Source organism: Carassius auratus, chromosome 36 (assembly GCF_003368295.1).
Source record: "Carassius auratus strain Wakin chromosome 36, ASM336829v1, whole genome shotgun sequence".
NCBI lineage: Eukaryota > Metazoa > Chordata > Actinopteri > Cypriniformes > Cyprinidae > Carassius > Carassius auratus.
In genome coordinates, this window is record NC_039278.1 from 17,992,757 (window position 1) to 18,016,139 (window position 23,383).

General features: G+C 35.4%; 2 protein-coding genes and 1 pseudogene across 3 annotated transcripts; 1 reads left to right on the forward strand and 2 right to left on the reverse strand.

Annotated features, from left to right (window-relative positions):
* Positions 1-2,083: 2,083 nt before the first annotated feature.
* On the reverse strand, positions 2,084-7,476 carry LOC113055491 (specifically androgen-regulated gene protein-like; annotated as a pseudogene).
* Positions 7,477-7,609: 133 nt separating this feature from the next.
* Positions 7,610-12,048, reverse strand: LOC113055492 (ubiquitin thioesterase OTU1). 2 transcript variants are annotated; one of them, XM_026221846.1, is made up of 3 exons: positions 11,991-12,048; positions 11,164-11,388; positions 7,610-10,062 (listed from the first exon to the last, which is right to left on the reverse strand). In XM_026221846.1, exons 2-3 carry the CDS (start codon positions 11,369-11,371, stop codon positions 9,365-9,367), a joined length of 906 nt encoding a protein of 301 aa, XP_026077631.1. In that variant the 5' UTR covers positions 11,372-11,388; positions 11,991-12,048; the 3' UTR covers positions 7,610-9,364. The 2 variants fall into 2 exon arrangements, with proteins under 2 accessions (XP_026077631.1, XP_026077632.1); XM_026221847.1 differs by having other exon boundaries at positions 11,943-12,025.
* A 2,468-nt stretch (positions 12,049-14,516) lies between these two features.
* Positions 14,517-17,418, forward strand: LOC113055493 (small nuclear ribonucleoprotein E). Its single transcript, XM_026221849.1, has 5 exons — positions 14,517-14,715; positions 14,932-14,958; positions 16,820-16,882; positions 17,016-17,094; positions 17,203-17,418. The coding sequence occupies exons 1-5, from the start codon at positions 14,662-14,664 to the stop codon at positions 17,256-17,258; spliced, it is 279 nt and encodes a 92-aa protein (XP_026077634.1). The 5' UTR covers positions 14,517-14,661; the 3' UTR covers positions 17,259-17,418.
* Positions 17,419-23,383: the final 5,965 nt, after the last annotated feature.

Here is a 23,383-nt window from a genome sequence, read left to right on the forward strand (position 1 = left end):
GCGGGATCGCGAATCATTTGAGTCAGTTCGGGAGTTCGGAGCGGGTTCGCGAATCATTTGAGTCAGTTTGGGAATCGCGAATCATTTGAATCAGTTCGGGAGTTCGGAGGGGATCGCGAATCATTTGAGTTAGTTATGGGGATCGCGAATCATTTGAGTCAGTTTGGGGATCGCAACTCATTTGAATCAGTTCGGGAGTTCAGAGCGGGATCACGAATCACGAAAGATTCGCGCTTGTAAACGTTCAAATTGGCCATAACCTTTAATTCGTTGCTGCCAACTAGATCCGCCCCTGCCTGTGTTAACTTATTCATGATGTGCATGCATATGCATATTTATTAAGTCTATTCATTATTCCAGTTAATTTTAGCTAATTTTGCTTTCACCATTTGACATTATTCTATGATGCTTTACTAAGTGTGAAGTTCATGTAACCACAAGTACATACAAGTATTGTCAAGTGAGAATCAGGTACAAGTACAGTCAGGATATTCAAGTGCATGAATATTTAATGACGTGATCATTCTTTATTTTATGAGTGGTCACATTCTAGAACTAATGCAGTCCAATTTGGTGTTAGTACTGTAAAAACTCTAATCATAAACTAGGGTTAAGGTGGTATTAAAAGTACTAAATAAGTTTGAAATATTCTTAACGCAGGGTTAAAAAAGATTTTAACCTAGGTTAAAAAAAGTTAGTGTAGTCTGAAAAGCATTTTAGATTCCCAATATCTTATGAATACAAAAAACATCCATAGTAGTCTCATGTCTAAATGAATCCAAATTTCTTTTTAGCAGGAAGAGGAGGAGGACTGCTACAAGAAAATGCTGAGCCATAGTGATAGCGAACATATCGACACTAACTACTTCAAGCCAAAACGGACCAGTCAGCTGTTGGCTAAAGAATATATTAAAAACAAGTGTGAGACTGATTTAATATAAACCACTACATATGCATATTCACTTGTTTCTCTCATGCAGCTGCTGTATGTTTATAAATGATGCAAATTCTAATCATTTTCTCACAGTGAATTATTCTGGTTTAATCTGAAACGGTCAAATCTACCTTCCGGTGGGTCCAGTTTGTCTCCTATAAAAAATGTGATATCTTTCCTCCTACGTTCCTTCTGTTTTGAAGTCCCTTGGAGTCCCACCTGCTCTTGGCAAAGTAAAACTTTTCTTATTTTATTGTGATTATTTTTATGATTATTTTACTTCCTTTTAAAGCACTTTGAATTACCATTGTGTATGAAATGTGCTATATAAATGGTCTGTCATTTAAAAATGTTGTCTTAAAGACTGGTCTAAATTCATTGTCAAATGAAAGTGTCTATTGTTGTTGTTTAAATTCTGTCTTTGATTTGCAGAATCAAATATTTCACATTAGTGCACATTTTGATGATTTCACCTCTTGCAGCCAGACTCAAATCAGTAAGGTGTGATAAATTAAGTCCTAACTTCAATGCAATGAATATGATGTGTAAAAGATTATGTAAAATACTCTAACAATAAGCAATTGAATGCTAGTTTTGTGTATTTCTGTGACTTTGAAGCCCCAGAGAGGTAAATGAGTTGTAATTACAGCTTCGTTGCTGCATTAAAGCAATACACCCTTATCATGATATACATTTCAGCAGATGTAACCTACCCTTGATTAAAAACCCAATAGTTAGTGACCTTTGGCCAGTAGACAGTCGCTGTAAGTAAAACCACTCAGTGAAAAACCCTTTCACGCTGAAGCCAAGCTGTGTATCATTTGATTCATTAAAAACATTATCATAGTTTCAAAGTTTACAGTATATAAAACAATGCATTTAAAAGCAGCGCATCATCTGATATATTTTTTCACATCCGTTTCATTACTCTAATCAATTGGCGATTGAACCCGTTATATTTTTCAACATGGTCACTACAAGCATTCCTGTAAAGTTTTAAATAGTTAGTTAATCAAAGCACAGTGTTTGGACTTAGATACAGTTTAAGCATAATGTCCTTCTATCTGATCATACAGCAGCTAAGCAACCAGACAAACCTGAAACCAGGTAAGACATATCATGCTTAAATTATTGCTTTATTCGTGTGTGTTCTGTGGTTAAACATTACTGTAATTTATGGCTGCTTTCCATGTGCATTAAGGGGTGGATTTGGTTGGAAAAGCCACTGTGAAAGGCCAACTGTAAACTGAGTCAGTACAAACAGAAGAACCATTCTCAGTGTAAGTCATGAACTAGGACAAATTCTGAGATAAAGAACTTTAATGACAGATGAATCTGAAAGGCCAGGTAACATGAACACCAGTCTGTTGGTTGCAACCCAAGATAATGTGCTAATCCACTGAAGTGCTGTGTCAGATCTCACTGACCGGCGTGTAAAATGAGGAGTTTGACTGATAGCTGATCTTTGGGAGCCTGGCTTCTTCAGGTTCATCAGTCTCTGGTGATGCAGACATACTCAAACATATATTAAAAAAAAAAAAAAACAGGAAGTGATTTTCTGAAAACATTCATGATTCATAAACACAGATTAGGAGCAGGCTTCCAATAGCAAGATCAAAGCGTAATTTAAGGCTAATTGCTAATCTACTTAGATGTAGTTAGAAAAGTATTGAAAGATACTTAGGTTTACCTGGAAAGGTAAACATACAGAATCATCTTAATCTTCAGTGCTAAATTAGGCAAAGGCATCCAAGTGTTATAGTCAATGATTCAGTAATAAATCATCTAAAAGTTAATTGCAACACTGTATTACTTTAAATTGATAAAAGTTAACTGTGCTATTTCTTTGCAACTACTGCTACCAAACAGAACTGAAAAATAATGGGCATTGATCCATCAAATGCCCAAAACCCATGCCATTGGTTGAGCTAATGTTGGTGAGGATGTTTTTACAGGTTTCAGAAGAGTCAGCCTACCAATGGCTTTTAACATTATAAAATTGCATACTTTTATTAATCGGTTGTTAAGTCTGACATCATGCATCACAGTTTCTGCTGGGTCCAAACGCTCCGTCAGATGCCAAAACAAACAACAAAATCGCCATACCAGAATCTTAGCAGGCTAGAGATTGATTCATGTTTTAAAAATGGTTAAAATACTGGTGTCTGCAAGAGGTTGTAGCAGCACTGTCACAGTCAGCAAATTTCAGTTTTTCAGCAATCCTAGTTTTCGTAATGCCTCTCTCCGATCTCTTCCAATGCTGGGAACTGGCACAATGTGGCCTTTGGAACGAGATGATGCATGCAATTCCATTTTTGTGGATACCGATGCATTAGAATCCTTAGAATTCATTAGGGTGTCTGTAAAGTGGTTTTTGGCCCCCATTGGAGAAGAACCTGATTGGTAGTCCTGAGAATTTGCATTCAAGACTGTGATGTTAGAACTTGACAGTACAGTCCCAGCATGTTCCAGTGTGGCAGATGTCCCGGTTGAAGTCATATCGGCATGTTGCAGATGAGTTGAAGCTGTAGATAGGTTGCACCTTTGGTGGAAAGTGCTGCAACTTTGTAATGGCTGGTTTATTTGTTCTCCAGGAACACATGGGGCAAGACGTTCACTTGTGGTCTGGTTTTGCTCTTTGTTTGTTGGGGAATGTGAATGCTTTAGTTGTTGACAGATTGGGTTCTTTGTATCCTTAAGGAGACCCAGCTTGCAAAGAGCCTCTACTCTTACTTTCTCTGGGTTCATTAATTTATCTACAGACAATACCCCTGGGTAAGGCATGGTTGAGTGGATCTTGGAGTTGGAGTCTTCTTCCTGGTTCATTGGGACTTTGTGTGGGGTTTTCAATTTAGGTTTAGGTGCGACAGGTGGAGGAGTGGGCTTGGAGTTCCTACTTGTCAAGGCCTGTGAGTTCTGGGTATAAGTTTGGGATGCAGAGATGCTTTGATCTTTATTTGTAGAAACCCGCTGTTCTTCGGTTTTGTCTTCAGTTGCATTGGTTCTCCGCATGGAAGCACTCTTTCGCAGATGTACAAGTGCTTCATACGAGAGTGGTCCTCTACGTGCCACATTCTCTGGCTGAGATTTATTTTGTTGTTTTTCCATTGTTTCTTTACTGCTATTGATTTTATATGGAGGTGGTATCACTAACACATTGACCTCTGAGGGAACCTTTGGAGCTTCTTCATGGAGCTGGTTACTTTCACAAGCCACTTTGATTGCCAGTTTTTTTCTGGGATGCAGTTAATTCAGGTTTGAGTTGGATTCGTGAGCTGCGGTTTGCAAGGACAAATGGAGTAGGAACCATATAATTCAGAATTTCATTTTGCACCAAGCTGCTAGATGACAATGGACTTTCAAATTGGCTTTTGGGAACATCTACAAACAATAAAATAATATTTTAATGCATTATCAGTAATGGTTAGGAGTTATAAATACTAAAGGAGCATCAACACACCTTGACTAGGGAGCTTGTTGGGTCTTGTCGACGAGGAGAGGTGGGCTGCTTTGTTAGCTACATTTCCTCGAGCTGGCAGCTGATCAGATTCGTCATTGGATAGGCCACTGTCATCCTCTGTATCCAGTGACTGAATGGTCTCCTCTAGGTACATGAGACAAGCCCTCTCCTCGGCAGAGAGATACTCCATACTTTCATCACTCTGAAACATAAATTATTCCCATTTGTGGACTCTAACCTTTAATATGTGTTCATTAAAGGGATAGTTGATTCAGAAATGAAAATTCTGTCGTCATTTTCTCAGCCTTATTTTGTTCAAAACCTGAATGACTTACACGCTAAGGACTGGGTGGTCAATGTGCACCATTAAGATACTAATTTGTACACTTTGGATACGAATATGTTCCTTTAAAGTACAAATGTGCACACTTTAGGGGTAAATAAGGTTCTAAGGTGCACCTTTTGAAAATGTACCGCCCAAGTGACTGAGGGTGAACTTTTTTCTGCTTTCTTTAGAATACAAAAGAAGATCATCTGAAGAACGTTTCTGTTCATATAAAGTCAATGGTGTCCAAAGCAACCCTTACTTTCTCAAAATATGTTCCAAAGAAAATAACAATACAGATTTGGAACAACACAAAGTAAATGATGACAGAATTTTCAATTTTGGGTGAATTTACTCTTTCATATATTTTATCAACATTTTACAGTACATCAAAACAACTGAAGATGTAGATTTAAATGTATTTGATAACATTATGTACAGTATGTCTTCATAAAAAAAGGATATCTTACAAAGCATGAGTTGAAGCTGACCACACTGTCACAGCTGCCATTACTGTCAATCTCGCCCATTGTGTCGAGGCCAGTGCCATCTTGCCACATGTCACTTATCGGCATTTGCAAATTATGCAAACCTCCACTCTGATATGAATTCAAAGTTCTTTAACAGTGTTGATGAAACTGCATTTCCCCTAAAAGTAGAATAAAAAATGCTAATGAAGTGTCTTGATATGTACCATTTGTAAGTGGTAATAGTAGAAATTGTAGATCAATTAAATACAATCTTATACAAAAAACACATAAGACAATTATATTTTTATTTATTTTAAATTTTTTTGTGATTATAATAATCAGATCATGTGAATGAGATTAGATGTTACAGCTTTTCTAGTGAAGGCATGAAGGAAGATAGCGAATCATCCATTTGTTTAAAGATAAACTAAACTTTGTCTTGTCTTGTGCTTCAGAAATGGTTGCATTTATTCCAGCTTCAACTTACACCTTATGAAAGATCAGTAAGAACAATATCAATTCATTTTGTTTTATTAGTTGTCACATAAAAGGCTCTCACTGTTGTAAATTTGAATATGACGTGAATGATGATAATACATTTTTTTTACATTGATGGATTGTATTGTGTGATAAAGCAAATGTAACAGCAAACATGTTTTCTTTGGGGAGAGATGAATGAGGAAGTTGCAGATGGATAGAAAATAAAACCATCATCAGAACAGTATGATATTTGTTTTTTTTGACATTTGAACTTTCAAATAAACAGTAATCAGTAAACCTTAACAATGACTGTAAAAACGAGGTCCATTTCCAGAGACATAATTAACCCACTGGCCTTTTTATATTATCTATAACCTTAATAACATACTAAGAAAATGCTTAGTCCTTTTTGTAACTGCATCACCGATAACGCACTTCGAAATGTCTTTCATGCTGTTCTAGAGAAGTCATACCCATCTATAATCATAATAACACTGAAATGACTTTATTATGTACATATGACCTGTATTACACAAGAAAACACACATATATATGTTATCTACTAAGCGTCCTTGAAACTATCTGCCAGACTACACTAGAAATGAACACCTGGGTAAGACGTAAAATACTGCTGAACAATCTAAAAACATGTAAGAGCATGTACAATCTGATTTTAATTGATACATTTCAGCACATTATTTACAATAGTATAATTAATCTATGTTTCCTTTCTGCTTTAAATTCTAGGATTATTTGGCAAGCCTTCAATTAAAACCGACATAAATAATCATAGGCAACCTGAAACATGCTTTAATAAAAGTTTACCTTTAGTGCAGAAACGAGATAGCAGCCCAGCAGGTGCACGTGCTTCTACAGTGTCGGTGCTGTGAGGCACAGTGAGGTGTCAGTACTGGACATAAAGAAATCTTCCACCAATCATTTTCCTTTCTTTCCTGCAGCAGCCAATCAGAGAACTGACTGTTGAGTGTACGGCAAAATAAATTAATAAAAACGAAAGTTAATATCAAAATAGTCGTTTAGTGGCTAGAAAAGACATGGAAGATGAGTAAGAAAAGACTTAACTACACACACTACTTCTGTGCACGCGCCTGGAATGACAAACACACGATGACAGAAAGTGTCGAGAGGATCACCGGCAAATCCTGCTTAATCGCGTTATGAAGGGTTTCTTAAAATAACATTAGTTTAATCCCTGTCAACTGGAACTGATTTGATCCTATTTAACTGACTGAGATTCATTAGGTTTTCACTCCACATACAGACGATCAATTTTAATTATTTATTTATTTCTCCATACAAAACGAACTAGTTTGTTTGGTGCTACCTGTGCTAGTAAGAAGTCCAGTCGTGATTAGTAAGGTTAACTAATGTAACTAGTGTTTTTATTTTTTTTCTAAGCTACTAACTACTCATTAGTTCTTATTCCGATCTGATAGTATATATTAAATTACACACCTTAAAGTTAACTTGAGAAACACCATTAAGGAATAATAAATGGTATCTAGTGAATGAGATACAGGATTATTCATAGATTATATATTCGTAATTCTAAAATAAGTAACATAAAAATGGCTACTACTTAAAATGTTGAAAGGCACAAGATGTTTACATTTTATAAACTAAAGAATATGGAGCGGTACTTGTCGGCACAGAACTTGCCACCACTATGTAACAGATTGGTTGGCCACAATGGTTGGTTGCTAAGGGGTTCTGGGTGTTTCTAGGACATTCAAGACTTTATGATGTCAACACTGGGTTTCCTGTGTTGTTTCATTGGAAACAATTTGCTTGGGAAAGTTTAATACCGTCTCTAACATGAAATTTTGACAGTAGTTCGTTAACACTAGTAACTACTAATAACATTTAGTTAAAAACTAATAACAAATAAGTAAATAATAAATCACACAAGGATATTTATATATCTCAATTCAAGTTTATTTATCATTACCCAGTATAACCAGTGATTTTGTAGCAAAGAGTGCTGTCCATGCAGTTTCTCACTCAAAGTTCTCTTAGTATAGACAAAAACACTGATCACGGCCATTTAGAAAAATCACTGCAAAATAACAACAAAAAAGTCCTTTGGACTTACAATGGCACCATTTGTTCAAAATAAAAAAGCTGCAAACAAGTAAACAACAGTGTGGATATTACCTGACTGAAAAATACTGAGAATGTACCTCATCATCATCATAAATCAGGCCTTGCAAGATGTGTTCTCTCTAAATTTCATCCACACTCTAATACTATGATACTTTGCTACACTAAACCTCATATATCAGCCCTGTACGCAAAAAAAGTTTGTCATCTCTTCAAATGTCAAAACTACAATCACTCTTCCTAACAATGGTCACTTGAGAGAGAATAAACACATTTTGCATAAAACAATCTTGTGTGGTCATTTGCAGAGATTACACAAGTGCCCTTCAAAGAAAAACAAAATCTAGATTCACAAAGTAGTTCAGTGAGATTCTACAATCAGCACCATTGTCATCCACTTCAGCTTAAAATACACACTTTCTTGTTAACTAGCTTACTGAAAATGCGTAAAAACTGCATTGAGTAGAGTATTCAGAGTCGACACTTGATCTATGTGAGTATTTCAAGTAACAGATAGAATGGAGCCAGTGAATTTAAGACTTCATGTAGTGCCATCGATCGTTCAGAAGCTGTGCGTATGACCTTAAAAAGACAGATAATATAATAAATACAGTAATGCCATGGTTAAATTAGAGTTAATGAAAGGCATGTCTAAGCAGTGCTCCACCGTTTTTTGTTTGTTCAATACTACTCTGGCCACATCCACAGAAGCTCTTTATGTGTGAAAAAAATGTACATTGATGATTAATTTGTTTAAAATTATGAACAATTAGTATTCCATATTAAAGGTTAAATTATTTGTTCAGTACTACCAAAGGTTTAGCTAGCATTGTCACTCATACATCTTTGAGCTGCAGGCAACAGAAAAGTGTTTACATGAGGTTATGGGTGAATCTCACGAAACCATGTAGGTCACATTTAACAGCGGAACTCAAATAAAAATGTGTTATGTTTAGCTTAAGCAAAAGGATTTTAAGAACATTACGATTTTATAATTATTATTTTCATCCTAAATTGTTAAAACACAGTAACTAATTTTACAGTTAAAATGACTATAATTAAATTAATAAGCATATATCCTAAGCAACCTACCATTAATAATGAAATGTAAAAATACTTCATAATATATATTACATTTGGGGTAGAAATTAGCCTTATTGTCATGATGATGAAAAATAGGCATCCCCCTCTCTGTATATATTCAGTTTGTTATATGACCTGGATGTGTTTTGCAAAATTCACCCTAATACTAGTATCGTAATCTTTATACCAAACAGGTAGTCAGTGGAGAATCCCTTTAAAATTTGGTTTGAAGATACGGCTTCTGGATTTCTGGCTAACAGCCTAAAAACACAAGCACACTTAATACTTCAACCTCAAGAGTAAAGCAAAGTTAAAAGAATACTGAACAATCTGAGAACTCGACAAGTGAAAGTCTTCTGAAGCCGCTAGACGATGTGAGGTAGAGGACTGTACCAAGCTGGAACAGGCAGCAGTGAAAGAGCGGGTACCATGTCAGGTGTTGTGGCAGTGGTAAAGGTGGGGGCGGGGGTTCGAAAACAGAGCGAAGAGCATCACACCTCCCCAAAGTTGGTGTGGCCGGTCTCCTTGGCATGCTCCCTTGCTTCCTTCTGCCCCACCAGGCCAGTTTGGCACACCATGCAGCGCAGAGTGAAGCGGTTGACGTCCGTATACTGACGCTTCCTCCGCGCCTCATCCGCGAGCTCCAACGCTTGGGCCAAGATTACATCATCGGTAGTGGAGAAAACCGTTTGTGCGGGGACATCTGAATTTGGCACCACCTTCTGGAGTGGGTCATAGTGAATACCATCATAAATAAGCAGCACTCGTTTGGTGTAACCCGCATCCTCGCCGAAGCGGTCGACTCGGACAGTCTGAGTGTCAACGACGCAGATCTCACACTGGAAGAACTTAGAGAGGATTGAAACCTCAATGGCGCCTCCCCACGTGTCATCACGACGGATCCAGGTGCAATAGTCCTCATTAGTCTTGCCCAATACTGCCTCGGAGTACGCGGTGGGGTCACTAGCTACAATTTGTGCAATGAGCCCGCGCATTTCAGGCACACAGGCTGGGTCGTAAACACCTCCTTCCATAACGTAGTTCACACTGGTAAACAGACAAGAGTTGTCGGCAGGGACGACGTGGCGCTCCAGAACCGGGGACAGGTCAAGACTGGGCCCTTTGGACACAGCAGTTTGCGTTTGGGGTTTAGGTTTGTTCTTCTCCTCCTCAACAATCAGCGTGTCTCCTGGAACACATCAATGATCCCACCTCAGCAACAACAAAAGTGTACGAATGGCTTTATGAACACAGAATTAAAGGAAAAATAATTTGCCGAAAACATGTTTCAGTGTTTTAACTTCAAGCCACTGTTTCTGGCTAACATACGGGTCCTCTATCCATAATACTGGTGTGGATTACTTTAGATTATTATATATAGATATTTTTATATTCTTTTATATTAATTCTAATAGCACCCATTCACTGCATGTAGAAGTGATGGAATGATACATTCTCAACATTCTATTCCAATGAGGAAACATACCCATCTACTTTTTGGGTTGGCTTAAAGGGTTAGTTCACCCAAAAAATGAAAATGACCCTCATGTCAATCCCAAACCCGAAAGACCTCCGTTCATCTTCGGACCAAAGTTTAAGATGCTTTAGATTTAGTCCAAGAGCTTTCTGACCCTCCATTGAAAACGTATGTACGGTATACTGTCCATGTCCAGAAAGGTAAGAAAAACATCATCACAGTAGTCCATGTGACATCAGAGGGTCAATTAGAATTAGTTGAAGGATCCAAAATACATTTTGGTCCAAAATGTAGCATTATCTTCTCTTCCGGGTATGTTGTGAGCGTCTTCAGCGGCGCTGCTGACGTGTTATCTTCGTTATTGGGCGCACCAAAAAACACGTCAGCAGCTTTGTGAACACACTCACAACAGACCCGGAGGAGAAGACAATGTTGCATAGTCGTAATTTCGTATTTTTTTTGGACCAAAATGTATTTTCGATGCTTCAACTGACTAACTGACCCTCTGATGTCACATGGACTACTTTGATGATGTTTTTATTATCTTTCTGGACATGGACATTATACCGTACATACATTTTCAATGGAGGGAAAGAAAGATCACGGACTAAATCTAAAATATCATAAACTGTGTTCCGAAGATGAACGGAGGTCTTACAGGTTTGGAACGACATGAAGGTGAGTCATTAATGACATAATTTTTGGGTGAACTAACCCTTTAAGGAGGAGTACATTTTCATTTTTGGGTGAACTATTTTTGTAACACATTGCAAATAAAGAGTAGTGAACATACAATGCAAAGCAAAGTCAAACCTGATTTTATAGGGTAGTCTTTTAGGTGGGCTTCACCATTGCGTAGATCTAGGCTGGATGGTGGATAACCCACCATGATCTTCTGTACATCACACGGTATTCCTGTCAGCTCCTCGATCTTATCTTTAAGCTCCTGAACACAAGATTGGTGTGTAAGGCCCTGCATCAGATGGGTCCCGTTCTTGGCTTTGCAACGCAAACGTAGCATCCTGTACCTGTTCAGTTCTGAACACAGAAGAGTTGCATGAATCGAATTTGTATTAAGATAGAAGCAGTTACATTTGGGCTTTAAAATAAGGCCATTTGCTACAGTAAAACTATCATAGTGAAAATATAGATACAACGTCAGCTAAACGAAAAGGCAGTTTCTTTTGAATGACAGCTGAAAAATGTGTACGCATTTACACAGTATAGGAGTACGTAATTAATCCATTAAACGAGAAATATGATCGAGTATTTACAAATATATCACTACCGGTAATGTATTATACTAAGAACTTGAACAAAAACAAATGTTCTACACCTAAACCAAAATATATATAAAGACAAAATATGCATATATAATTACTAATTTAAAACTTTCTACTTTCATTTTTTTTCGCACTTAAACAAAAGTAATATAAAAGACAGTTGACAATAATCTAAGCTAGGCTAGGTTAGCCAGGCTAACGATAACATTGCAAAAACTCAGCTGATATATAATTAATTAACCTTAAATTAAATGTTTCTTTCAGTTTAAAAACATCCTCCAAAGATAAATGATAATTTGGTCTTATTACATATAAATTACGGGTAGTTTGCAGCTGGCTCGATGCTAAGTCACTCACCACTGAGCGCCTTCAAAACAACAATTGTCACACTCACTGACCTAGCAGAAACATGCGTTTAACGTCACACAATCTGTGGACACGTCATGTAAACCACACAAAATGTGTTTCAAATTTAATTTTATTATAAATAAATTGTTAACTTAAAAAATGTGTGCAATATCAGTATTGATACATTAATAAAAACTTTACATGAAATATTTGTACTAAAAAAAAATTATATATATATATTACCAACCAATTTCAGAGGTTAAAAAACAGTTAAAAAAAACTTTGCCTCCAGTTGTTTAGTAAGGTTTGGAAATTATTAATTGAAAGCTCACATTTATCTCACTTGATGATTTCGTTGATTTTTTCGCTTTACAAATCTGCTAATTTAGTATAACTGTGACTTATTCATGTAATGTAATTTGAATGCACATTACATGATATGTAGATGGTTTATTGCTTTCTCTGTGTTCAATCGCAACATTTGTCTTTCTTTTTTTTTTCTCTCTTTCTTGTGTCTCATGTCAGAACACAGCCCATTCCCTTTGAAGTACTGGGATAAAACCTAAATAATAGATATTTAAACACTAATAATTTACTATTGTTGAGAAAATTTAATAAAACAAGTAAATACAAATCACACACTTGAAGTCTGCTTTTCATTTTGATAGCACTTTAGCCTACAGAAGAATACAACAAATAATAACACATGTAACTGATGAGGCTATGGATCCAGTGAAAATGAAAATATCTACTGATACAATGCACAGTAGAAATATAGTAAAAGTGATATGTTATATTAAAAAGTATATGTAGTACAACTTAAAGTAAAGTGAATAATATGAAAGGCGAGTACAACGGTACAATAAAATATGAGATATAATAGATTTATTAAATTCTATGTATAATATGAATAATACCATAATAAATAACTGAACAACAATAGGTTAATAATAGCAAGAAGAATATGTAATATAAAGGGTGGAATAATACAGAATAGATACAAATGAAGAATAAATTAATAGTAAAATAAAGAGTAAAATAAAAAAAATTGAAATGTAATTTTAAAATACTAATTATTAATCAAATTAAGCAACTAATGACACAACACAAAAATATTGTGGACATGAGTTCCAAATTGTATTTAATTAATGAGTTCCTTAAGTATAATACACCACACACACACACACACACACACACACACACACACACACACACACACACACACACACATATATATATATATATATATATATATATATATATATATATATATATATATATATATATATATATAATAGAAAATCCTCTGAATCAATCTCAGCTCAAGAAACACATTTTATTTAAGTTTTCAGTTCTGCCTTTCTCTGGGAATAGAGTGGTTTATTTGTGAAGACAAAACCTGACTAATAAACATGAATTCCCCGCCGCTTCCCTCAAGATTTTCTATTTCATTCAATTAATGAGTCAAATCATGTAAAATACTTGACGATGCTTGACATTTTGTTCTATAATTCACATTAAACACACTCCTGCAGAAAACACACATTTTGAAACAGTGGTTTGTTTTTCCATGTATGTTGGGCGGCACTTTGGAGCCTGTTTGCGACTCGGTTTATTCAGATCGGCACTTCGGAGCCTGTTCGCGACTCTGTTGATTCAGATCGGCACTTCGGAGCATGTTCGCGACTCGGTTGATTCAGATCGGCACTTCGGAGTCTGTTCGCGACCCGGTTGATTCAGATCGGCACTTCGGAGCATGTTCGCGACTCGGTTGATTCAGATCGGCACTTCGGAGCCTGTTCGCGACTCTGTTGATTCAGATCGGCACTTCGGAGCCTGTTCGCGACTCTGTTGATTCAGATCGGGACTTCGGAGCCTGTTCGCGACTCGGTTGATTCAGATCGGCACTTCGGAGTCTGTTCGCGACCCGGTTGATTCAGATCGGCACTTCGGAGCCTGTTCGCGACTCTGTTGATTCAGATCGGCACTTCGGAGCCTGTTCGCGACTCGGTTGATTCAGATCGGCACTTCGGAGCCTGTTCGCGACTCTGTTGATTCAGATCGGCACTTCGGAGCCTGTTCGCGACTCGGTTGATTCAGCTCGGGACTTCGGAGCCTGTTCGCGACTCGGTTGATTCAGATCGGCACTTCGGAGCCTGTTCGCGACTCGGTTGATTCAGATCGGCACTTCGGAGTCTGTTCGCGACTCGGTTGATTCAGATCGGGACTTCGGAGCCTGTTCGCGACTCTGATTCAGAACGGGACTTCGGAGCACTGATCTATACATATAACTTCGGAGTCTGTTTTTATTATCGTGTGACGGTTTGTAGGTATCCAATCTGTCGATGAGTCAGGTATGTTTTCTTCTGTCCTGATGTGTGAGTTATGAGAATTGCCCGCTCCAATATGGCGGCGACGTTGACGTGCGGTCGAGCGGCCAATGAGGCGTCTAGGTATGTCTTATGAATACAAACATTTATCTGTAATGTGTCTCCAGGCCACAAGCGGCGTTACAAATAATCAACACGTCATTTTACCTGCGTCATTCTCTTTCCGGAATTGCGCCGCCATCGAAATAGCAGCGAACAACGTGAGGTATTTGTTACCGCGCTAATAAATATTGCGTTTAATTGGACGTAGATCACCTTTTTCTAAAAATATCGGAATATTATTTGGGAGAATGGCGTACAGAGGACAAGGACAGAAGGTTCAGAAGGTCATGGTGCAGCCGATCGTATCCTTCAGAGAGCAGAACTGAGTCGCTTAACGTTACTCCCATTGTATTGAGATGCTTTGGTTTCCTAAATGTTTGTACCAGGTTTGTGTTGGTCCTGGTTACGTTACTTATAAATGAATGAAAAAAAAATCATATTTAAAATTAATGAGTCATATTATTATGACAGTATAATGTTATTGCTATATTTGTTTGTTTCCTTAATTTTACTTTCAGAACCTTATTTTTAGGTATCTACAGAATGTAAGTTCGTAATTTTATTCCACACTTAAGTATATTTAACACACACACACATATATATATATTTATATATAATCTGTGTGTGTGTGTACATTTTAAATTATGTATTTTGTATGAAATGTGAGGTCTTACCCCAGTCAATTTTTTTTTTTTACTTTTGTTTTATTATTTATATATATATATATATATATATATATATATATATATATATATATATATATAATGATGTTATTTTTATTTTTAGTTTGTGGTTAAAATTACTGTAATAAAATTAATAAGCATAAATCCAAAGCAGCCTACCATCAATACTACAATGTTGAAATACTTAATAATTTTAATCTCATAATATAATCCTAATATAAATTGAGAATTTTATGGAGAAATGTGCCGAATTGTCATGAAAAATATCACAATGTAAAAAAAGGGTCTCTCTCCGAATTTATATATATATATATATATATATATATATATATATATATATATATATATATATATATAATATGTATGTGTGTGTGTATATATGTATATATATTAGGGATGGCAAGTGATTAAATTTTTTTAAACCTAATTACATGATGTGGTGATTAATTAATTGAATTAATCTTGCATCACATTTGGAGAAATTACTCTGAAATAATAATTTAAAGTCACTGTTGTGCAAAGCATCAAACAGAGATTACAAAAAGTAAGTTCAGCAATAAATATTTTGTTTGATAAAATGTATTACACATACTCTTTTGGACCATGTGAGTACATGTTGACAGAAGTGTCATTGTTGGTTGGGTGAAGTATAACTTTAATGATTTATTTTCTTAATTTTATTATTATTATTACTATGGAAATATGAAAGAATTTCTTTAATGAAATGATACGCTAAATAATAAACTAAAACTGCCAGTAGGTGGTGGTAAATGCCTTAATGATTAAGTCATCGAGTCATTTATTCATTCGTTTGATTCGTTCAAATGGCCGATTCATTCAGGGGTGAATAAATGGTTCATCATTAGGCTTTTTCGACTTGAAGCGGGTTATCACCATAAGACCGATCGTTGTGATATCAAAGTACCGCAAGAGCTTACAGAGCCGATGACTCCTTGTGCTTTTGAATCGCTCTCGCCGTACTTTGATGTCAAACACAGATGCATCTGTGCAGCCCCACTTCAAAGCCAGCGCGACTATAGCCAGTGGTTCAATGTGCCAAATGGTTCACCCAATTCATTCAAAACATGGATTAAGAAATGAAATGCTGCTGTGGGTTGCTCGGGGATTAACAGTTCTGATTTGTCTTCATATTTTAGTCGGCAAAATTGAGCAAAACAGAAAACATTGTGTCTAAAATAACACAATATTAACGTCTTAATGAACTGTTGTATAAGATGAGTATCACATTTGCACACGTGTGATATTGCACTTAGCCTACAGCTGGTGTGATATTTCTTAACTATGTGATGTAAATATGAGACACAATCTCAAACGGGCATTTTGCCCCATATCTTGAATTTTAGGGATATTCTCTAGACTCCATCATGCAGTAAGTTGTTGCTCTGCCTCATATTAGTCATCAATCGACTGTATGAAATGGCAGATGATCTTCACAGGTCTGTGGCGGGGCAAGTGCGTTAAATGCATTAATAATTTGTATGCGTTAATTTTCCTCCATAATGAATTAATCTAATTAATGCGTTGAATTACCAGCCCATATATATATACACACACACACACACTCTGCATTTATATTGTTCTACATTTTTAGGAGAACATAACCTGCAGTGTTTATTTATCCTCTTCATATGATGGATGGTGTGGTCCGTAAAACCAAAAATCCAAACGACCGGCTATTAATAGTTTTTCCCTCTCTGTGCAGCGTTCCCGAATCCAGGTATGGCTCTACGAACAGGTCAACATGCGGATAGAGGGCTGCATCATTGTGAGTAAACGCAGCAAGTCTCCAAGTTCATTCTTTCCACACAGCTCATTTCACTTTACTGATACTTTTGTGAACCATTTTATGCAAGCATGTGAATAGTTAACTTTTATAATTGATTTCTTTGTGTTTGAAGGGATTTGATGAGTACATGAATTTGGTTTTGGATGACGCAGAGGAGGTTCACATGAAGACCAAGAACAGGAAGCCCCTTGGTAAGTGTGAACTTTGCGATACCGGCGAGTCATGCGTTTCTGAGAAATAACTTTTGTTTGATGTAAAATAAGATATGACTTTAAACTTATTTTTTTCTCTCCAATAAGGGCGGATTATGTTGAAAGGAGATAACATCACATTGCTGCAGAGTGTGTCCAACTGATCGTCTGTTAGTTCTTCATCTGCATATTATTTGTTTGCTGTTAGATTTTTGTTCTGTTTTCATTCGTCAAGATTAGGAATTTTGACCCATGCTTATAATCGTGAAAACTTTTTTTTCTAAATGTCAAAAATAAAATAAAAATCTCACTGTTTCAGGCTAATGTTGTTAGTGTTGGAATTATTGATGAGACAATTGACATAAGTTTTGAGAAAAAAAGTTTGAGGGAAAAAAAAAACAAACTTAAATGTAAATGTTAAAATATAACTATAAAAAGAAGCTGATGCTGCATTTATTTAATCAGAAATATAATAAAAACAGTACTGTTAAATATTACAACTTAACCTTTTTTAATGTAATATATTTAAAAATGTCATTTATTCTTGTCATGGCAAAGCATATAAAAAAATATTTGAATATAAGCTTCAAAACAACAGCATTTATTTATCTTTTTGTAACATTGTACATGTCTTTAATATCATGCATGTTAGTGTGCAATCAAGCATGTCTGCTCATTAACAGTTCGTTTTTACTTATATATATTTTTTAATATGCATATTTTAATAGTACTTGGAAGTAATATTTGTTGCTTTTGTAAAGTCCTGTTTGACCCCAGTCTGCAGCTGTCTGTCTAACCACTAGAGGGCAATACATTAGTTTGTCTTAGTACTGTAATAGCAGGATGCGTCTATATAAGATACTACTTGTGACATTTTAGACCGCTTTTATAAAGGTATTGGTGGGGTGGGGTGGGGGGGGGGTAACTATTTATTTGCCTTTTTTAGTTATTTCCTCCACTGTTCAATAAGTGAATTTTACTCATATAGTCCAATAAAGCAAACTGTGTAACTTTTCTTAAAAAGTAAGTAAATCTTAAAAGAGACCCCATTTTTCTTGTCCTTTCAAATGCAAAAGTTAAATGTAGATGTTGGCCACAAATGTTACAGATGGGATTAAATGGGTTAACATGCTTTTAACAAAGCTGCTGGCTGTTCTATTGCACATTATTTAATGACTTATTGAACTTTTCTAATCCTTTTTTGAGGCAAAAATAAATTAAACATAACACATTTATAAACAAAATATTTAAGATTATTTTTATTTAATAATGAATTAATGCCCTTCATGGTTGTAAACAAGTCAAGTCACCTTTATTGATAAAACGCTTTATACAATACAGATTGTGTCAAAGCAGCTTCACAGTGTCAAACAGGAAAAATGTGTGCTGATAATGCAAGAGGACAATAGAAAACAGACAGTTTATCAGTTAAAGTCAGTTCATGGATGATTCAGTGATGTCATCTTCCAGCTCAGCTCTCTTCCAACAGTGTCCCCAACTAAGCAAGCCAGAGGCGACAGTGGCAAGGAACCGAAAGCCCATCAGTGACAGAGATTGAGAAAAAAAACTTGGGAGAAACCAGGCTCAGTCAGGGCCAGACGAAATCAGAATTGTGTGGTTTAATTCCAGGCTGCAGCACGAGTCCTGTTTGAGCAGAGGACTCGTCTGGTTCCCGTGGTCTTGAGCTGATGGCCGATGAGGTCTTCACAGATGTCTCTGGGGTTCGGCTAGTTGATATGATCTCGGCTGACATTCAGGGCTGTTGAGGTCCTCTAGAAGCTGGACCACCATCTGGACTGGATCTGGGTGGCTAAGGTGACCTCGGAAAAAATAAATAATTCAGACTTCGATTAAATGTGATGAAATGATAGAATTCAGCAAAGTTTAAAACAATCACAACACAGTTGCAGCCGTAAAGCGTCAAATGATTTGTGCACTGAAGTGATTTTTTTTTTAACGAGTATGCAATGATTGTTCAAGAGATGAATACACAACATCTGCATAGTTCTTTATCTAAACGTTATTGCATGTTGCAGTTTGTGGTATTAGTTTCAAATCCCCCAACAACTAATTTTACGCTCAAAGCTTTAGATTTCAATAACGGTTGTTTTCCTCAAGGGGAAGTTTGATAAAAATCTGGAAATATGAAAACAGCAGCATGTCAGCAGTGCTCAGATGGGTTTGCCAGAGAGCAGGAGAGCTGTGACTTTGAAGTCAGAGGCAGTGGTTGGTGAGTCTCTAGATAGGGGCTCACTGTCAGCCTGTGGAGGAAGCGGTATCTAAATCACGAGTAAGAGCATTGCATGTGTGCACACAGCCGGAGAACCAGATGCAGCCATGAAGCTCATCGGGAGGAAGTCAGTTGCTGACTCCAGAGACTTTAAGCTCACTTTATAACTGCGACCACACGCTTTCAGTCGTTCACTGTGGGTTCAACCACAGTAATGTTGCATAAAGTCGGTCCCCTTGTGAATTTTTCTTTCAGTATTCATTCAGTGTGAATCTTTGCTGGGGGGGTGGGTTTAAAGGTACATGATCAAAATCCATTCTGTTTCATATGCATATGAAAACAAATGTGTCCAGAATTTACAGAACAGAACGTAAAGTCACTTTCTCAGTAAACGTTCATGATTTTTTGTGAACAATGCATTGTATTCAAAAGTAGCAAAAATGTGATTTTGCACATCAAAATACAACTTTTAACTTAATGGCTTTATAGAAGGTGATGTCACATACAATAAAGTCAAATCCTGGTAGCCTAGATAAATTACAACCCTACATTTTGTTTTTGTGGAATATTAGCTATGTATATTATGCATAGTATTTTTGGTGCTTATGGAACAGCGCTGAAAGATAGATTTGCTAATGTGAGCAGTACAGGCTTATAAAAATAAACTAAAACCATAAAAAGTCAGCTACTTCAAATAAAGTAAATGTTAAATGATATATATATATATATATATATATATATATATATATATATGTATGTATAAACACTGAACTGATTGTATTTATAATTGTTATTTAGTTTAGCATGAGGTAGTAAAATATCTAAAATTGAAACTGAAATAAAAATAATAAAAAACAAATAAAAATATCATAAACAACAAGATGACTAAAACCTTAACTAAAATGAAAATGGAATATATATATATATATATATATATATATATATATATATATATATATATATATATATGATTAAATAAAATTCTAATAGTATCTCAAAAAAACTTGGAAGTGCGAGTTAAAAAATAAAATACGTTTTTGATCAATTTTTTACATTTCAAATTGAATTAAAAAACTGCAACACAATTGTTTTGATTATGATTGGGTCATGTGACAGTCAGTGTTGGGTAGATTACTAACTAAGTTTAGTCTGTAACTGATTCCAAATTACGTGACAACAATTGTAAAGAATGTAATCCATTACATTACACATTTAAGACTTTTTCTTATTACTTTAAGATTACTTTTGACATTTTGTTTATCACATTAATTTAAATAAGATTATCTTGGACCATTTTGATATAAAATAGAAAGAAAATATATTCCATTCACTCACATTTTATATATGCTTCATATAACTGTGTATGTGACAAATAAAAATCTTGAATCTTGTTAGCAGCAATATAAAGGATGTTAAACATTACATTACGTTAGGCGATGTGGGTGCTGTGGTTTACCAGTCATACTCTTCCATGCACACTTTTGCACGTAACGTCACTCAGTTTCCTTAACTTACGCAAATCCCACCCTTCAGTAGGAACCAGCCCTTCCTTTCCTCTCACCCCAGTCAAAAACCAATGAGACGTCCGTTTCTGCCATGACCAGGCTGTGGGAAACCAACCAAACACTTTGGAGACAGTTCAGCTCTTGCTGGGTTTAGTCGTCGGAAACACTGCCCAGGTCAGATTGCCATCCGGGAGCTCCCGAGGGGCCTTCCTGTTCCTGCGGGTGGGATTGTTGTGAGCGTGTCCTTTGTTCTCCCTCCCCCCCGGCCCGACCCGTCTCCTACATCGGCTCCAACCAGACAGGTTCAGTCCACTGCATCAACTCAACCTGTATTTATAATATAACCCCGGATTGTCTGGTTCACGCACACGTGTTTGGACTGATGATGTTTTTGTGCACTTTAAGAATAGTGTATCCAAATAGGAGATGCTTTCACATTAAATAGGGATTTAAAAAAAACTTCAGGCAGTTTATCTGACTGCCATCCTCTCTGTCTGGAAAGAGTGATGGCCGGGTTGTTTTCATTGTTCTGAACTGAAGATGAAAATACTTCATATAGAGACTCAAAGAGCTCAAAAAAGAAACGTTAATCTTGCAAATGTTATTCTTTGTAAATTCTTCTTCTTTCTTTTTTTTAAGTTATTAACAGAACAATTTGATTCATGAGAAATTACACTTATACAAATAGGAATACACATGTAATGACAGTTCTAAAAAATAAATAAATAATAAAAAAAGATTTTAAAAGGGGAAGTAGTTTTATTAATAATATTATTTTAAAATATAATGATATTTGAAAAATCTCTGTCCTCCAAATAAAAATGTAATTAACAGTAACTGCATGAAACCTTTTGTAAACTTAACAAATAGTTTTCCAAGTTTATGTTTTGTTAAGGTTGGAAACCTGTTATTAAACATAATTATCAGTTAAGCAGTTTCTTTTATTTATAATATTATTTAAAATATATATGTTGAAAAGTTCATTAACGAAGAGCAGGAAGTATTTTGTAAACTTAAAATTAGCAAATATATTTAACAAATACATATTTAAAAATATATATAATAATAATATTTGAAAAATAGTTGACAACAGCAAGCCTTTTTGTAAACTAAAACAAATATAAGACATAAACTTATTTCATATACTGTATCTGTAAATGAAACTGCATGTCAAGGTCAGTAAGTCTTAAAAAAATTATTAGATCACACCTAGTTTATTGCTTAATCAAAATATTTGTTAAAAAATATATTATAATTATTTTGTATTTTATCATTATCTATCAAAGGTAGGTTGTTGATGTAGAACCTCCCGAACTAGGGTGCTTTCCTCACTAGATGTGCAAAAAAAAAAAAAAAAAAAAAACGCTGCACAAACGCTGCAAATGCTGTTTACACGAAGGTGACACTCCACCAAAGCATTCTGAGCGCACAGGCAGTGACCTGTGAACATGTTGCTTATCTTGTTTTAACAGTCTGTTCGTAATACATAATACCTCAATTTTTCTCCTGTTAACACATACAATAATATGCAAGTCTGATAAGGGCTTTTGTTTCTCATTTTCACCCAAGGAAACATTTGTAGCATTTTTCATTGTGACACACTTTGGCACAAATGGACTTGGCACCAATGGGCAAAGGTCCAGACTCTAAGTGTGAGTAAAAAAGAGTCCAAATCAGGCCAGGCTTTGTGCAAATAAAAAATGAACAGACTTCAGACAATTGCATGTTTAAGCGTCATCAAATGATCAGTGTTAGAGGGTATCAAAAGACTACAGATCTACAGATATAGAAATGTAAAACACAACAAACATGAAAGCAATCGCATGTTCTTAGTACTTAAGGTGATTCAATGAAAAACCTCCTATCTGCTGTGAAAAAAAACAGACAAATTTACAGTTTCATTACAGTTTATCCTTATTAACCTTTTTTAATGAAAATGCAAGGTATGTTTTGTAGGAGAAAAATGTTTTATCTTATTTTTTAAATAATATCCACTATTAAAATAGTATTTCTTTAATATACAACATTATTAACAAAGTTGTCATTTTAAGATCGCTCCCTATAGTAACAAAGAATTTTGTGTAAGAAAACAAATAAAAAAAATAAAAAAATAAATTTTATTTATATATAATTATACATATAATGTACATTAAATTAATTATAAATATTTATATATATAATTTAAAATATTTATAAATATACATTTAATATGAAATTGGATTTTAAAAAAAAGTTATTACTTTTAGAAATAATTTTGTGTTATAAATTAGGACATAATGTTTGTTTTTATTTCTGTATATTCCTTTTTAGTCCAAATCCTTAAAAAAAAAATTGCAACACAAAAATAAACTTTGTGAAAGTTGGCTTCAGCTATTCATTGTTGAAGTCATTGTTTGCACATATGTTAATGAGGAACCCAAAAGGCACCAGTTTCAAAATGACCCTAAACAAACAGACTACAAAGTGACACTTATGTAATTTAGTGCATTTTGGAATAGATTTGTTGTTGCTGTTTCTGCAGTGAACACTCACTCTCTAAACTTCTCACTCATGT

Excerpts from the sequence above, each read along its gene's own strand:
- LOC113055492 (XM_026221846.1), bottom strand. The coding sequence starts at position 11,371 with ATGCTACGTTTGCGTTGCAAAGCCAAGAACGGGACCCATCTGATGCAG. Across the intron at positions 10,063-11,163 it reads AGACTACCCTATAAAATCAG|GAGACACGCTGATTGTTGAG; the intron begins GTTTGACTTTGC and ends GATGTGTTCCAG.
- LOC113055493 (XM_026221849.1), top strand. The coding sequence starts at position 14,662 with ATGGCGTACAGAGGACAAGGACAGAAGGTTCAGAAGGTCATGGTGCAG. Across the intron at positions 14,716-14,931 it reads AGGTCATGGTGCAGCCGATC|AACCTTATTTTTAGGTATCT; the intron begins GTATCCTTCAGA and ends TTTTACTTTCAG. Across the intron at positions 14,959-16,819 it reads TTTTTAGGTATCTACAGAAT|CGTTCCCGAATCCAGGTATG; the intron begins GTAAGTTCGTAA and ends CTCTCTGTGCAG.